We start from the raw sequence: 12,480 nt of genomic DNA on the forward strand, positions 1-12,480 counted from the left end.
AATGGTCCAGCCAGAGCCCAGACCTGAATCCCATTGAAAATCTGTGGGGTGATCTGAAGAGGGCTTTGCACGGAGATGCCCTCGCAATCTAACAGATTCTGAGTGTTTTTGAAAAGAAGAGCGGGGAAATATTGGCAAGTCAAGATGTGCCATGCTGATAGACTCATACCCAAAAACACTGAGTGCTGTAATTAAATCAAAAGGTGCTTCAACAAGGTATTAGTTTAGGGTGTGCACACTTATGAAACCATATTATTTTATTTTTTTTATTTTTACTTCCCTCCACCTAAAAAGATTTGTTTGTTTTTCAACTGAGTTGTACAATTTATAGGTCACATTAAAGGTGGAAAAAGTTCTGAAATTACATACATCATGTTCTTTACATCACAGAAAACTGACATTTTAACAGGGGTGTGTAGACTTTTTATATCCACTGTACATTTAGGAATCAAGGCCTTTTTTAAAGCAAGCTACTGAGCTGGCCAGAACCAGCTCTTGAGGGTGTCTTTCACAATTTTGGCTGGAGTACAGCTTTAAAAATTATACTATGTAATTAAAGGCAGTTGGTCTGCTAATATGGTCATACCCCCCACCCACATGCCACATTGTCTCTGTTGGTCTATATTGCTTATTATGTAGACATTTTTTAATTAATTCAATAGTTTATTAAATAAATCTTGCCAATAGAGTTTCTATAAAGGCTGTTGTGTATCAGTGATTTTTATATAATAGACACACACTAAGCTAAAATTGCTAAACCCTTTAAAAACGAAAACGGTATTAAAAAAAAGGTACGCTATTTTACCTGTAAACACTTGTAGTTGCTTCCACTTTGTCTTCAATGATTTGTACTTTAAACTTGTTGTACTGCAGAAGAGAAAAGGAGGAGCTTAGAAGACCCCAAGTGCAAATACAGAGGCCTCAATTTCCACTTCCTCCAAAGAGTCAAGCCCCCCCTTCCACCTTTCAACAATCAAATGGAAGAACCTCAGCAGCTAACAAACATTTTCACATTGGATTGTTGAATGGTGGTGACAAGGCTTATACCACACAGACAAAGAGAACCTGTCTCTGTGACATTAGGTTGGCTGTGGCAACTGAAGATCAAAAATCTGACTGATGGAACCTCCAAAAAAAAGTTGGTGGGTGACTCAAATGACCAAACCTTATGGGGTTGATTTATTACAACCAGAATGCAAAATCTGGTGCAGCTCTGCATAGAAACCAAAAAGCTTCCATGTGCTTTTGTCAAAGATTAATTGAACAAGCTGAAGTTAGAAGCTGATTGGCTACCATGCACAGCTGCACCTGATTTTGCACTCTCCAGCCTTAGTAAATCTAAACGTAGCTGGACACAATGGGATTGATTTACTATGGCTGGTTGAGTGCAAAATCTGGTGCAGCTGTGCATAGTAGCCAATCAGCTTCTAACTTCAGCTTGTTCAATTAATCTTTGACAAAAGCACATGGAAGCTTTTTGGTTTCTATGCAGAGCTGCATCAGATTTTGCACTCTCCAGCCTTAGTAAATCAATCCCATTGTGTCCAGCTAGGTTTAGAGGAGTATATGTGAAATCGTCTTGCATATGTATGCACAAATATAACTGAAAACAGCCTGACCAAGACATTTTTTTAAGTTATTTTTGGAGATAAGGGTTTGCTGTTTATAGTTAAGAGATAAACTGTATCAGTGGAAGTAGATAAAATACGGTCCGATCCTGTTGTTCAGAAATATATAATGCTAATACTGCAAATCTGATGACCCTGAAGGCAGCCCAGCACATGTAAACGCATAGCTGGATGTGCCAAGCAGTCATGAAGTCTGTATCACGGGTCCTTGTTTTCAATTTCTTACCTTGAATAGCTCTAGTAAGTCTTCCCGTGTCACTTCCACCCGCTGGAAGGGAAGTTTTTGTTTAATGATATCTCTGCAGATGGCTTCCAGACTGGGAAGGTCACCGCCCTGTACATTACTAGACATGAGAAAGAAAGAGATGGTTATTGGATACAAGAATAGAACAACAAGTACCTCAGGACTGTTCCAGGGAAATACAGTAACAATTACACATTATATTCTTCTCTCCAATCTAAATAAATACTTGTGTAAAAGGATACCAAAGTAAGCAGTAAGAAAATACATTACAGCAGAAAATTACTTTTTTATTGGCAGAGGATCAACAAAAGACGAATGACATTTCTGCACCACTTTTGAGCCCAAAAAAGAAGTCTGGGCAGGGGGAAAAGCCACGTAAGCAAAAAACATCATCATTGCAACAGCCTAGACCAAGTTTAAAGGCCAAGCAAATAAAAAAAAAAAAAGAAAAAAAAAAAAAAAAAAAAGAGAAGACCAGTTATTGCAGTTAAGCATTCAGAATTAAAAAAGAAAAAAAAAATTAAGAGGTTGATTTATAAAGATATTCACCCAGTGAAAGTGCATGTACATTCATTCTGTGCGAATAGGGCAAATAAAAAAAAAAAAAAAATCAATAACAAAAAGGCAAATGTAAATAGGTTATATCCAGTACTTAAAAATAAATCATTGCATTAAAACATACCACAATTTGCCACTAGATGGAGGTATTCTAGGACATTTCTAAAATACTTAGCTCAATCTAGTGGCCAAATGTGTTTTTCTCCGTTTTATCCACTTCAATAATGGGGCATTTTCACCCCTTTCTGCCCAGGCTAATTTTCAGCGCCGTCGCATTTTACATGACAATTGTGCGGTCATGCAACACTGTACCCAAGCAAAATTGTTATCATTTTGTTCCCACAAATAGAGCCCTTCCTTTTGGTGGTATTTGATCACCACTTAGGCTTGTATTTTTTGCTAAACAAATAAAAAAAAAATAAAAAACGTTTTTCTGTGTTTGTTATAAATTTTTGTAAATAAATAAGTTTTCTCCTTCACTGATGGGCACTGAAAAGCCGCACTGATGGCTGGCACTGACAGGCATTACTGATGGGCACCTCTAATGGGCACGGATTTGCAAACCCTGGTGGAGCTGGGTGGGCATCCCAGGTGGGCACACTCGGCAGGGCTGCACTGATAATCAATAGGCACAGACCCCCCCCCCCCCCCCCCGTCAGGAGAGCAGCCGATCGGCTCTCCTCTACTCGCATCTCAGCGTGAGGAAAAGCCAATACATGGCTCTTCCTGTTTACGCTGTGATTGGACACAGTTGATCACATGGTAAAGAGCCTCCGCCAGAGGCTCTTTACCGAGATCGGTGATGCGCTGTGTCAGACTGACACACCACACCGTCGATCACGGCCTATCCTGCTGGACGCAATAGGACGTCCAGTCAGGATAACAACCACTTTGCGCACGTCATTCTGATATATGGCGGGTGGGAAGTGGTTAAAAGACAGTTCACCTTCACCAAAACTGCAAATAAGAGGTGTTTGTAAAAATAAAAAAATACTGAAGCTTTGATCAAAGTTGAATAATGCCCTTGCTATAGGTGTGGGGCCATTTACATACCTCCTGAAGCAACAACACACAGCACACAGGTGCAGCACCAATAATGTAGGAAGATGCAAAAAAATAATGGTAGCACTAGGTATTACCAGGAGAGCGGACTTTATAGGCTAAGAAACAATGGAGAGGAAACAGTATAAAAATTCAAATTTATTAAAGTTAATTACATAGAAAAGATAAGAATATATAGCATATATGCATCTATGGCATGTTGTGCAGTGAGCACTTGTATGTCTACGCGTTTCACCACTAGGCTTCCTCAGGACACAGCCAAGGTTCACAAACGAGACAGAAGAGAATATGTTTCTCTATCTTAGTTTTGAAGTACAATGTCACATACAGTCACAGTAAGGTGAATGATGCACTTAGAAGCTAAAGAATAGATTGAGCATAGCTGAATCTATGAACAGGGGCATGTGAGTAATAGGTTACTATTCATGATTTTGAAAGGCTAAAGGGAGGGGGGGCCAAAAGGTTTCCAACAAAGAGTCCTTCATTCAATTTCAGCAGTGCTGATGGCTATGTATAGCCTAACAGCATATCGCTGTATATTCAAAATGCGAATATCACAATATGCCCTAGGGAGACAGCAATCCACTGCACACGTGTGAATGAAGGACTCTTTGTTGGAAACCTTTGGGCCCCCCCTCCCTTTGGCCTTTCAAAATCATGAATAGTAACCTATTACTCACATGCCCCTGTTCATAGATTCAGCTATACTCAATCTATTTTTTAGCTTTTAAGTGCATCATTCACCTTACTGTGACTGTATGTGACATTGTACTTCAAAACCAAGATAGAGAAACATATTCTCTTATCTGTCTCGTTTGTGAACCTTGGCAGTGTCCTGAGGAAGCCTAGCGGCTAAACGTGTAGACATACAAGGGCTCACTGCACAACATGCATAGATGCTATATATTCTTATCTTTTTCTGTAATTAACTTTAATACATTTTAATATTTTATACGGTTTCCTCTCCTTTGTTTCTTAGCCTATAAAGTCCGCTCTCCTGGTAATACCTAGTACTACCATTATTTTTTTTTGTCTTCAATAATTTATGGATGTGGCTATTTTTTATGCACTTCCTCTTTTGTCTCAATGTAGGAAGATGCTCTCAGCTTCAGATATCTCTAGCCCCAAAATATGGTTTTGGTCCGTAGGTGTCCACTATGCCCTACTGCCTTTCCCAGACAGGGGTAGTCCCATATGCACTACAAACAAAAAGCCTGACTGAAAAATTCCCAGAGATCGCATCATCCCCGTACTGCCTTGTTGCTAGGACGTTGCTTAGAGACTCCAAACTGTTACGGTTCACCTCCACTATCAGAGGAGCGAGCTCTCAAATTCAGAGCTCAGAGTTACTGCATCAACCGAGAGAAAGTGTGAAAAGTGAGAGGGTTTGAATCAGAAAAACAGCCCATTCCTGTGATGGTGGACATATACACTTTCTCCCCCCTAAGGCAGTAGCTCTGAGCTCGGCATTTGAGAGCTCCCTCTTGTGATGGGGAGGTGAGCAGTAACAGCTTGAAGTATCCCAGCAACAAGGCAGGGATGATGCGATCTCTTTTTCAGCCAGGCTTCATGAGGTATGTAAAGGGCCTACACCTATAGCAAGGGAGTTATTCAACTTCGGTAAAAGCTGCACAGTTTGTTTTATCTACAGACACCCCTTACCTGCATTTTTTTGTGGTAAAGGTGCACTGGACCCGATTCCTTGAAATCATACACAAAAACCTTAGCACCATGTAGTGATCAGGGTGGATATAAATCCACGATTTAAAAAAAAAAAAAGAAAAGAAAAATCTGATTTGTATGATTTCTATAAAATGCTTTTGGAGTAAAAAGCTATTTAAAAATAGTTTTCTATTTAAGATACATTAATAATTTAAATTTATTCAGCATGAAATGGAGATTAGTTATGTAGCACGAGGCTGCATATTCTGCAATATTTACATTTTTGGTAAACTCATTCAATGAATCCAAGCTCCGATAACAAGCTGAGATAACATGCACTGCATTGATGCATTCACACAATTTCACAGTAACCATCAGATAAAACAAAGTTCAGGAATATTCATTTATCCCATTGTTTTGCAAATCCATGTACACTACAAACTGTATGATTGAATCGGTTCTGAAATTGCTGTTTTACTAACCTGACAGCTTATTATTCTAAATAGGAAACTTTCATTTTGTTTGCAAATATTAAAGATTCTAACTACCAGCAAGAATGAGTCCTTACATTTACAGAGCACCTGTCATTTCAGAGCCATCTTGGCAGCGCCTGTTATCGGGCATCCACTCACCTGCTGCCGCTACGTCCCTCACCTTGTTGTGTCACTGCCGCATCACCAGTCGTCCCATTAACGTGAATGGGACTGTCGGTGAGCCAACAGCCGGCCAGGGGAGGAGCCAACAGCCGGCCAGGGGAGGAGCCAACAGCCGGCCAGGGGAGGAGCCAACAGCCGGCCAGGGGAGGAGCCAACAGCCGGCCAGGGGAGGAGCCAACAGCCGGCCAGGGGAGGAGCCAACAGCCGGCCAGGGGAGGAGCCAACAGCCGGCCAGGGGAGGAGCCAACAGCCAGTCAGGGGAGGAGCCAACAGCCAGTCAGGGGAGGAGCCAACAGCCAGTCAGGGGAGGAGCGGATGCTGGACAGAAATGACAGTTCCTCTTTAAAAATTATGATTTAAATCAAGCCTTTTTACTAGCGATTTAAATCATGATTTAAATCGGGATTTAAAATTGACTAGATTTAAATCAAATCCACCCTGGTAGTGATTAAGAATATTTTTTTTTTAACTGACACGCAGTTAGTAGAACAGAGGTCAATGGGCTTTGACAATCCCAAACTGGAATCCTTCATAATGATTTCCATTCTCTCTGTCAGTGGTATATGCACTTCCTCTTTCTGGTGTAGATCAGCATTTATGTAGAACAATATTCATACAATAGATTATTGTTCCATTTGCCCGTTTCAACTGCTGACTCTGTACATGTTCTGCGGAAAACAGAATAACAGGATATAATAAAAATAAAAAACAAAAGGCTAACCCCAGCCAGCATCACATACAGTGGTGCAGAAAATTTATGGAGGGAGCTGACACTCTGAGTTGCCAAGCGACAGCCAATAAACCTTAAGGATTTAGAGAAGATCTGTAAAGAAGAGTGGACCAAAATCCCCCTTGAGATGTGTGCAAACCTGATAACCAACAAGAAACAGCTTACCTCTGTGATTGCCAATAAGGGTTTCTCCACCAAGTACGAAGTCATGTTTGGCTTAGGGATCAAATTCCCTTTTTACTCCCTGAACTGCAACGCAATTTATAACATTTGTTTTATGTGTTATTTTCTGGGATTTTGGTTAATATTCTGTCTGTCATTGACAATACACCTATGATAAAAAATTATAGACCTATCATTTCTTTGAAAGTGGGCAAATTTACAAAATCTGCAGGGGATCAAATAATTATTTTCCCCACTGTAGGTCTAACATCATTCCAGGGTTGTTTGCTTCAGGGGACATGGCTTCTGAAACGCGTAAGCTTTCAGTAGTATTGGCTGTGGTCAGCATTCTGACACAAGTGTACAACATATGGACCTGTGCCCAATAGGGGCTTAATCATTGAGGCGAAATCACTTGTGTCAGGAACAAAATAAAAGAAATGGCTCTTTATCCTTAAGAGGAAAGTAAGCTTTTATTATAAAATGATTGTTAAAAACTCATAAGTAAAGCAATATAAATTACACACTGTCTTTTAAGCCATGTGTAATTTATATTGCTTTACTCTTATGAGTTTTTAACAATCATTTTAGAATAAAAGCTTAAATTGCCTCTTAAAGGATAAAGAGCCAATTCCTTGCTTTTGTTCCTGACGCAAGTGATTCCCCTCAACGATTAAGCCCCTATTGGGCGAAACATGTTAGAGGGGGTTCTCCCACTGGTAGGAAACCAAGCTGAAGCCATTTTCTACTAAGAGGAGCTCACTATATGCTGAAAAAATGTGTAGACAGATGCCATTTTGTTGTAGTCCATTGCATCCCAGTAGACAAAAGGGACTGCCTGCCCGCGCATGCACAGAGTAGCCATGCATCCCATGCAGGCAAAGGTGGCCCTTTGCACAGATGTACACATAAATACGCCCCATGTAAACGAGGCCTAAATATGAATGCAAATAAAGGACCCTTTCAATTTTGTGTAGTGTGCATATTAATAATTATTACATGTTGAAAAGTTTGCGGCTATGAAAATGTGCGATCACAGGAAAGGTATGGTAAAAAAAAAAAAAAAAAAATTATTTATTTGAGATTTGGCAATGCCATAAAAAGCAAAAAACTGTAAGATGTCCCAGCAGCAAAGCTGGTTGAACAATAAGAACACATGTTATACAGTATAACCGTGAGCTGACCAAACACCCAGACTCAGCTGCTTTTTACCTGCTGGACAGGTGGATGTCGTAGAAGAAGCCATTCTCTGTACTGGGTCCATGACACAAGAGGCCTCCATAGAACTGCTCCAGAGCTGCCCCGAGGACATGGGCACTCGAATGCCAAAATACCTACATTAAAAGAAAAAAGTGTAATATTCATGGAGACAATTTATAAGGCTACTGACAATTCGACTGCTACTACTTAAAGAAAAACTAAATGTAATACACACACACACACACACACAGTAGAACCTTGGATTATGAGCATAATCCGTTCCAGGAGAATGCTTGTAATCCAAAGCACTCGCATATCAAAGCGAGTTTCCCAATAGAAGTCAATGGAAACAGATAATTAATTCCACATTGACTTCTCTTCTATTGCATGCAATACCGCATGTGGCCAGAGATGGGGGGGGGCACCGGAGAGACTCGGAAATACTCTGGGACCCTCGGAAACAGAGTATTTCTGAGCGGCTCCAAGTGTCACTGGGGCCTCCGCACCTCTGGCCAAATGCGGTACTGCACACCAGAGGCTTGAATCCTGCTCGTCTTGCGAGACAACACGCGCAAATCGAATCAGGTTTTTAAAAAAATAACTCGTATTGTGAAACGCTCGTTAACCGCAATCCGAGGTATATATACACACACACACCCCTACTTGCACACCATTTGACCACTTCAGCTCCAGAAGGTTTTACCCCTACTCATGACCAGGTCATTTTTGCTGGGTTTATTTTTATTATAAATTTCGAAACAAAAAACAAAACAACATTAAAAAAGAAGAAGAAAAAAAAAAAAAAAAAGATAAAAAATAAAAATATATACTGAGAGTGGAAGAGTCTAATGGGGAACTATAGATCGAGTGTCCCCGTGCGCTGCAACTACCACCGCATCATCTGTAGATTGCCTCACCCGTTGGCTCATGCTTGATTCAGCCCATTGGGGGGTCGCTACTGCAGGTGAGAGGCTGGGGAAAACAGACGTCACACTCCAGAGTATTTGACTTTTTCTTTCTATCTGGGACACATTTCATCACAGAGACTGCCTGTTGCACTTCCACTTCTATCTGCCATCATTTCTAGAAGATCGGATTTTGCTGCCATTGGGAGTTACATTATTATCACCTTTGGGACTTGCACTAATTATTGGATAAGTCATTATTAATATTATATTATGATCACCATTGTTTGATTGGGATACCCATTACGCACATTAGTGTGTTAGTCGGTCACGTTTTCTCTTTTTGCACATTGTCACTTTATATTATTCTTTGCACTTTATCAACTATATCTCTTACTGTATTGCAATTTGGAAATCAATATTACACTCGAGTAGTTTTTTTTTTTTTTCACCTCACATTGTGCGTCAGGATTTCTACATTTTAGTGCACTTTATTACACCCTTGATGATCTTTATTGCTTCTTAATACTTTTTCACTGTGCTTTGTGATATATTTATTGCAGTTTTATGATTACTGAAGGTTTTTGATAGGGTTAGCGAGCGCCACATATATACATTTTTCATTTTTTTTTTGAGTTATGCGAGTAAACTTTTTTATGTAGGCAGCTCCTTCTCAGCCTATTTGATCATTGTGGTTGTGCGCATTAGCCATTTCTAGATCTGCTTCTACATTTCTTGATATATTTAGGCCAAAATGTATTCTGCTACATATCTATACACTATTCTGTACTCCTACTTCTGGATCTTTCAGCTGCCTTTGACACGATTGACCACCACCTCCTCCTCAAAAAAACTTTACTCCCTCGGTCTCCGTGACTGTGCTCTTCAGTGGCTCTCATCCTACCTATCCCAACGCACCTTCAGTGCCACTTACAATTCTACTTCCTCCACTCCTCTTCCCTTCTCTGTCGGGGTCCCCCAAGGTTCTGTTCTTGGACCTTTTTTATTTTCAATCTACACCTCTTCCCTGGGTCAGCTGATAGCCTCTCACGGCTTTCAATATCATTTCTATGCTGATGACACACAAATCTATCTCTCCACCCCTCAACTCACTCCATCAGTCTCCTCACGCATCACTAACTTACTAACCGACATATCTGTATGGATGTCACACCACTTCCTCCAACTCAACTTGTCCAAAACCGAGCTTATAATATTTCCTCCCCCACGTGCCTTTTCCCCTGACTTGTCTGTCAAGAGCAATGGCAAAACCATCCACCCGTCCCCACATGTCAGGGTGCTAGGTGTTATCCTGGACTCTGAACTCTCCTTTCAGCCCCCACATCCAATCACTTTCCAAAGCTTGCCGCCTCAACCTCCGCAACATCTCTAAACTACGTCCCTTTCTAACCAGTGGAACCACAAAGCTCCTGATTCACTCCCTGGTTATCTCTCGCCTTGACTACTGCAACTCCCTCCTCATTGGCTTACCTTTAAACAGACTATCCCCCCTTCAGTCCATCATGAATGCTGCTGCCAGACTCATCCACCTTACAAACCGCTCAGTGTCTGCTACCCCTCTCTGCCAATCCCTCCATTGGCTACCACTCGCCCAACAAATTAAATTCAAAATACTAACAATAAGTTACAAAGCCATCCACAACTCTGCCCCCAGCTACATCACTAACCTAGTCTCAAAATACCAACCTAATCGCCATCTCCGTTCCTCCCAAGACCTCCTGCTCTCTAGCTCCCTCATCACCTCCTCCCATATCCGCCTCCGGGACTTCTCCTGAGCCTCGCCCATCCTCTGGAATTCCCTACCCCAATCTGTCAGACTGTCTCCAACTTTATCCACTTTTAGGCGATCCCTGAAAACTTTCCTCTTCAGAGAAGCCTATCCTGCCTCCATCTAACAATTGCACTATTTTCTCCATTAGCTCATCCCCCACAGCTATTACCTTTTGTATAACTTGACCCTCCCTCCTAGATTGTAAGCTCTAACGAGCAGGGCCCTCTGATTCCTCCTGTATTGAATTGTATTGTACTTGTACTGTCTGCCCTAATGTTGTAAAGCGCTGCGTAAACTGTCGGCGCTATATAAATCCTGTATAATAATAATAATAATATCTTTGGTAAAAAAAAAAATCCCAATAAGTGTATAATAATTGGTTTGTGTGAAAGTTGTAGCGTCTACAAACGATGGTGTATATATACTGAAATTTACACATAACACTATACTTGTAATGGTGGTGAGCAGCGACTATGCCCCTGTTCACATCAACTGTGGCTTTGAAATCATGCGACTTCATCTGAAATCGCACGATTTCAAAGCCACATCTCAGTGCAACTTTGGGATGTGAAGCCGCACAGATGTCTATTCAAGTCGCACTAAAAAATGCTACTTTTTCAAATCTATGTGACACCGCGAAGTTGGTGCCGCACCGATTTGAACAGAGCGATTGCCGGCAATAGGCTGCAACTTGTCCTGCGATTTGACAGGTCGCTCCAATGGGAACGGTGGCTTATAGTGGGACTGCGTTAGTGTGGTGAGCAATCTGGTGCTAGCTGGGGAAACACTGACATTGCTAGTGACACCAATACAGTGATCAGTGCTAATACTATACACGGTTACCATACTAATGACACTGGCTGGGAAGGGGGCTAACATCTAGGAGCAATCAAAGGTTTCCACAGTGGTCTCAGTGGGGGGCATCGATAGTTTCAAGAAACTATTAGATAAGCACCTGAACGACCACAACATACAGGGATATACAAGGTAATACTGACATATAATCACGCACAGGTTGGACTTGATGGACTCTTTTTTTGACCTCATCTACTATGTAACTCTGTGCCTAACAAATGTGGAATGTATGTAATGTGTGCTGCTTTTACTGTTTTTTCAAAACAGCCAGATCGCTGTTCATAGCACAGAGTTCTGTGTTTTTGTAAACACAGAACTGTGTGTGTGATTGGGTGGGTGGCAAGTGGTTAATACAGGCCACGAAATTACCAGAGCACTAAGGACTTTCTAAAAAAAAAAAAAAAGAAAAAAAAAAAAAAAAAAAAAAAAACCATAGCAGAAACTGCCTGCTTTCAGGCTTGTTCTGTCTGATTAACACTCAGTACATCCACCTAAACATGCATGCAGAGAGAGGAGATGAAATCACTGCCACAAAATATTCTCTTGTGTATGTAAATTTCAGCAACAACTATTCAGGGGTTCCCCATTATATTAAGGAACCTGATACTAAGAAACAGATTATCTTTCCAACTTACATCCTGCCCTTCACGAGAGTCAAACGTGAGGAACTCAATGTTGGAGTCTGCTTCCAGGGGTCTGCTCAGATCATAAAGCGATCCATTTACTTGGGCTCCTATGATATTGTGTATAGAGTCTGGCCTGAAAAGAACAGATGGATCAATTCAAAATACAAAATGTAGCACAATAGGGCTAAAACAAAAAGCTAAACTTTCAGTTTTAATCATGTTTATGTTAAGGTTTTTTTTTCTCATTAGATTTCATAACGCTTACTTTAAATTTGTCTCTTCGGCTTATGCTTCTGGTTTAGAGGTCACCTGAAGTCTGACAGTTGGTTCTAAAGCCCCGTACACGCGGGCCGAATACCAGGCGGCATCGGCTGGCTCAATAAAAACCGTCCGACGTTCG

At 41.0% G+C, this 12,480-nt stretch overlaps 1 protein-coding gene across 1 annotated transcript in view; it reads right to left on the reverse strand.

Annotated features, from left to right (window-relative positions):
- TARS2 (threonyl-tRNA synthetase 2, mitochondrial) overlaps positions 1 to 12,480 on the reverse strand; it is a 77,150-nt gene that overhangs the window by 56,338 nt on the left and 8,332 nt on the right. Inside the window, exons 4-7 of the mRNA XM_073610356.1 lie at positions 12,090 to 12,213; positions 7,915 to 8,036; positions 1,855 to 1,972; positions 806 to 867 (exon numbers count right to left, since the gene is read on the reverse strand). Coding sequence (XP_073466457.1) covers positions 806 to 867; positions 1,855 to 1,972; positions 7,915 to 8,036; positions 12,090 to 12,213 — 426 coding nt within the window. The remainder of the gene's footprint in view (positions 1 to 805; positions 868 to 1,854; positions 1,973 to 7,914; positions 8,037 to 12,089; positions 12,214 to 12,480) is intronic.

This window comes from Aquarana catesbeiana, linkage group LG13 (genome assembly GCF_042186555.1).
Source record: "Aquarana catesbeiana isolate 2022-GZ linkage group LG13, ASM4218655v1, whole genome shotgun sequence".
Taxonomy (NCBI): domain Eukaryota; kingdom Metazoa; phylum Chordata; class Amphibia; order Anura; family Ranidae; genus Aquarana; species Aquarana catesbeiana.